Raw genomic sequence first — 5,076 nt, forward strand, 5'->3', positions numbered from 1 at the left:
CCTGCTGGGCACTCCTGCTGCTTCCTGCTGCTCCAGCAGCACCATCACAGCATATGTCTCTCTTGTCCCAATGACAGGGCCATGCAGAGCTGCAGGCCCACTCACTCCATGAGGATCCCTTGTACTACAGGACAGGGAGGCAGCAGTCTTTGAACCTGGAATTTCTCATAGAGAAGGAGTTCCTTACTGTGTCTTCCCTGGCTTCAGTGCATGCGCAGGTGCTCATCCCTGGCCTTGCTCTGGCACAGGGGGTGAGACAAGACAGGCAGGGTCCCTGCCTGCTGGGGCCCCAGCCTTGCTGCCACTTAAAAGTTCTCCTTGTTGAAGTAGAATTTGACCTTTCTGGGGTCCAGGCTGGAGTGCTGGTGACAAGACTTCTTCAGGCTCTTCGCCAAGGCCTCTGGCCCACAGAGGAACACACCAACCACTGACCTGCACACAGCACAGGGATGTCAGCACTGAGTGGCCTACGCAGGGAAAAGTGATGAAAAAGTACTTTGGGGTGCCTGCAGAGGACAGCACACCCCTCTCAAAGCTGGCACTGCCCATCCTGGCACTCAGTGCCAAGGAAGAGTGGGTTCCTTCCAGCTCTGGCTGCCCAAACTTCCTGCCCAGCTCTCACCTGGGGTGGGCTGCAGCCACCGCTGCGAACTCTGTGTTCCACATGGGCCGCCCAAAGCTGGTTTTGTGCCTGAGGCCTGTCACTGTGTCCGTAGAGGTGTCAAAGTGGAGCGCCACGTTGTTGGCCTGGGCAGAGCAGGGATGTTGAGGACCCCAGACACCACCCGTGAGCCCACCTTCACCTCATCAGGAAAGAGCATCCGTTGCCAATCCCATTAAACTCTGTTCCTGGACTTCGTACCTGAAAACCGTGGTGCTTGCCCTGCCCCTCCTGACTGACTCTGCCTCCCCATGTCCCCTCCTGCAGCCATGCCAGCCCATGGTTGACTCACAATGCTGTTGTTCCAGCCAGTGAGGAAGAGGCGATAGGTGAGGAAGTCTGCCTTGCCTGACTCAGCCATCTTCTGCTCCAGCGAGGCAAGCAGGTCATTGAACCAGGCGAAGGCTCCTGTGTCCCGGCAGAGCCAGTAGAAGTAGATCTGGGATGCAGGGGCAGGGGGGTTGCTCAAGGTGGGGCAGAGCCAGAGGGGTGGAAGGATGCAATGCCAAGGACTGGGAAGCCCAGCATGGAGAAACCCATGGCTGGTCCCATGGGACACCCTGTACCTTCTTAGTCTTGAGGGTCTGGTCACCCTGCTGGAACTTGTACCAGATGGACTTCAGGATGGAGGCAAAGGGGGTGACACCAATGCCTGCTCCCACCAGCATGGCCACCTCATACTGGAACACATCTTCACTGGCTGTGCCAAAGGGACCATCCACTTCAATCCTGGCCAAGAGAGCACCTGCGTGTGAGGTATGGCCTCCCCAAATCCCTGGGGTGGCCTCTTTGGGCACTCCCTAGCCTACCTGGGCATCTTCAAGTTCTGCTGCTGGAAGGTGTCGATGAGACGCTCCGTCCAGTCACCACCCACCCGAACGTGGATGGAGAAGAAATCCTCCTCGGGTGCAGAAGTGAGGGTGAAGGGGTGCCACTCCAGTGGGGAGATGGCAGAGCAGTTGACGAAGATGTACTGCCCCACCTCCATGCGGAAACCTTTCTTCTGCATCTGTAGCTCCAGCACACGGGCAGGGTGCATCACCACCTGTGGGGCATGGACAGGGATCAGTGCCCAGCCTGGCTCCTGTCCCTGGGCAAGGGGCTGTGGCTGCAGCCCCTGCTGCTTTACCACGGCCACCACTGCGAGGAGCTGGGCACGGGTGGCTCCGAGGGAAGGAGCTGGGGTAGGCACAGGCTGCTACACCACCCACCTTGGTAACAACAACCTTCTGCTGTGCACGCCAGACCCGCAGGAGTCGCTCAAAGAAATAGAGGAGGATAGGGGCCAGAACCCACTTCCAGGACTGTAAGAATGAATGGAGGAAAGCAAAGGATTGGGGAGGGCCAGGGCTGGAGCATCCCAAGGACATGGGAAAGGCTTCTTGCCTCGCAGCCATCCCAATGCTGCCTTACCTCAGCAGGGATGCTCCCAAACTCAGGGTCTTTGCAGCAGTCATGGGTGCAGTTCTGGTCCCTCTGTGTGAGATACTGGGCGCAGCGGTGGGGATGCACCTCTGCCATGCTCTTCTCCGTCTGCCCACGTACCATCCCTCTGTGGAGAGGTGAGGGGTGAACCTGGGGACAGCTCCTGCCCCCCAGCTCGGGCTGAACTGTGCTGCATGAGGCTGACTGGGCTAGCCTGCCCCAGGAATGGTAGCGCACAGTCCCACTGGACTCTCCCCAGGGCTACCCCACTAGGGGTCTGTGGCCACTGCCCCTCGCTGTCCTGCCCTGGGGAGTGGTGAGGAGCCTTACGCGATGCCGTGGATGACAAGGCCAGCAAAGTAGATGAGGAAGAGGAAGTAGATGAGGAAGAGGTGGTGTGTGTACCAGAAGACCTCGAAGTAGTTCCTGCGGATGAACTCGGTGGAGGATGTGACCATGAGGATGAGTGCCAGCGTGATGATCACCCCTGTCAGCCCTGGGATGGTGGTGAAGGCCACGTACTCGACGGTCTGCAGGGGCAGCAGGATGGGTTAGGTGGGCAGGGGATGGGTGGTGGTGGAGGGCTGGGTGCTGAGGCCGTGCTCACCGTTTCGTTAGAGTGGATGGGGTTCAGCCACTTGTTGCTACCCTTCTGGTGCATCTTGGAGAGGACAGCGGGGAGGCTGCAGTCGGTGGCTTGTTGGCTCTGGTTGTAGCGCTCCAGGTTGAAGAGGTGGGCGATGGTGTGCACAGCTGGGCAGGGGACAAGCAGTCACCCACCTGGCTGCCCCCCAGTCCCCACCATGCCCTAGCCCAGAGTGGGGCAGTACCTGTGAATAGGACCAGGGCATAGGCCACCAGCTTGTGGAAGGTGAGATTGTGGTCCAGCTGCCTCCGCAGTGTCCTCCTGCAGCACTGCAAGGAGAGGCAGTGGTGTCAGGATGAGGACAGGGACAGGGATGGGGACACACTGGCCATGTGCTGCGGGGCACTCACCGAGCAGGTCCCACGGAGGAAGGAGAGGAGGTTGCGGCAGACGGGCAGCAGGATTAGCATGCTGTTGAAGTTGAGGCACTTGGCTGATCCTCGAGCCCAGGCCAAGGCAGACTGGGGAGAGGAGGGGGGTGAGCACTGTTGTCCTGTGCCACAGCTGGGGAACATCCACCTGCACCCATCCTGCTCCCCATGGCTCCCCTTTGCCCAGCATGGGGTTGTACCAGGACTGGAAGAGGATGGGGCCAAGAGATGCTGAGCTGGGACTGAGTGATGCTGGGGGACAGAGAAGGAATGATGCTGGACTGGAATGGGGACTGGGAGAGGGTGATATGGAGTCAGGAGCGGAGGACTGGGAGGGAGTGATGCTGGGCTGCTGTTGGGATGGGACCAGACAGGGATCATGACAGGGACCAGCATGGATCAGCATGGCATTGTGTGGGACAGAGTCATGGTGGGCTGGAAAAGGACAGGACAAGGAAGGGACATCCTGCAGCCCTCACCCCACCACAGGAGGGCTCCATGGGGCCCACGTCCAGTGTGCTGCAGAGGAGCACCTTACCCCGAGGATGGCCCTGGTGTAGAAATACCGCGCATCCTGGTCAAAGAACAGAAAGTAGTAGGTGAAGAGGAAGATGTTGATGCCCAGCCAGGCTGCCTGTGGGGGAAAGTCACAGCCTTGTGAGGGACCCTGGCCCAGGAGCCTCTCACCCCACAGAACTCTGGTGTGGGTGTAGCCAGAGGATGTCAGGACAGCACATTCCCTCCTGTTTCCTTATGAGCTACGGCAGCATGCACAGGGCTGGGGCACAGGGCCAAAGGTGTGAGAGGTGTGGGAAACTTTCAAAATGACTCTCTTGTCACCCACAGCCCTGTGCATCACCCACACAAGGAACGAAGAAAGGTATGAGCAGGCAACGCCCATGTAACGGGAGGGCAGGTCCAAGGGTGGTCGTGGCTGTGTGTGGAAGACTCTGGGGCGAGGAAGTTTTGCAGGGAGCTGACTCACCTGGCCCCACTCTGCTGCCATGCCCTGCCTAACCCTGCTGCACCCCACACTGGCCCCTCTCACAGCCATTGATGTTTTGCAGAGCTCCCAAAAAAACCACTCCGCCCTGTATTTGAGGTTTTTTTTGTTTTGGTTTTTTTAACCTAAAAAGATGGAATAGCCCAACTGTCTGCAAACCCCTATTTTCCCATGCATTCACAGCTTGTCACTCAGTGCTGAGCAGCTGATGGGTCCAGCCAGGCAAGTCCCGTTACACCAGTGATGCCACAGCACAGCACAGCACGGGCAGGTGGTCCCTATGGTGCTGCCTCCTCACCCCAGCACAGGCTCTCAGGGAGCCTCCTGCTCTCACAAGGGGAGAAGATGCATGTGGGGGTCTCCCAGCCAAAGTGGCCGGGCAAACCAGCAGCATTTTAAAGTTTTTTCAGGACCCCCCCCCTTTCCTTTGTGTTGTATTTTCCTCAAGATTTCAGTTATCCTAACCCCATCCCTCCCCTGGCTGCTGATTGGGTGAGCAGAGGGGATGCTTGTCTCTCCCCATAGCCCATCCCCAGGACAGCCCATCGACCCCCATGAGCCCCCCATAGCCTCCCACACTGCCCTACCCCAACGATCCCCTCAGCCCCACACACTCACGAGGACGGCGGCCGAGAACCAGTGGTTGACCAGCCAGTTGCCCATGGTGTCACTCCCTCTGCCTGCTGCTGTCTGTCTGTGTCTGCCACTGCCTGCCCGACGTTTTATGGAGGCAGCAGGCGGTGTGGCAGCTCTGACTGCGGGAACAGCACCATGGGGACTTTCCCCTGAGAAGCCTTTGAGGAAATGCTGGTGGTTTCAAAGGCCATCTTCCAGGAAGGCAGGGCTGACCCCACTGGCCCATTCCAAAACCAGCTCTCTATCTGAGGGGTCCCCTTGGCCCCATGGCTGGGTGCCGCAGGGTGTCAGGTTGCTCGTCTTGGGGTTTTACAATCTTTGAGGACAAAAATGG

General features: G+C 58.8%; 1 protein-coding gene across 3 annotated transcripts; it reads right to left on the minus strand.

Moving 5' to 3' along the window:
- Nucleotides 1-305: 305 nt before the first annotated feature.
- Nucleotides 306-4,769, minus strand: NOX1 (NADPH oxidase 1). 3 transcript variants are annotated; one of them, XM_009072247.1, is made up of 13 exons: nt 4,721-4,769; nt 3,642-3,733; nt 3,083-3,193; nt 2,917-3,001; nt 2,694-2,839; nt 2,417-2,616; nt 2,075-2,213; nt 1,873-1,965; nt 1,471-1,706; nt 1,228-1,390; nt 954-1,100; nt 623-747; nt 306-432 (listed from the first exon to the last, which is right to left on the minus strand). In XM_009072247.1, exons 1-13 carry the CDS (start codon nt 4,767-4,769, stop codon nt 306-308), a joined length of 1,713 nt encoding a protein of 570 aa, XP_009070495.1. The 3 variants fall into 3 exon arrangements, with proteins under 3 accessions (XP_009070495.1, XP_009070501.1, XP_009070508.1); XM_009072253.1 differs by lacking the exon at nt 3,083-3,193; XM_009072260.1 differs by lacking the exon at nt 954-1,100.
- Nucleotides 4,770-5,076: the final 307 nt, after the last annotated feature.

Source organism: Acanthisitta chloris, unplaced genomic scaffold, assembly GCF_000695815.1.
Source record: "Acanthisitta chloris isolate BGI_N310 unplaced genomic scaffold, ASM69581v1 scaffold14700, whole genome shotgun sequence".
In the NCBI taxonomy this organism is placed as follows: Eukaryota; Metazoa; Chordata; class Aves; order Passeriformes; family Acanthisittidae; genus Acanthisitta; species Acanthisitta chloris.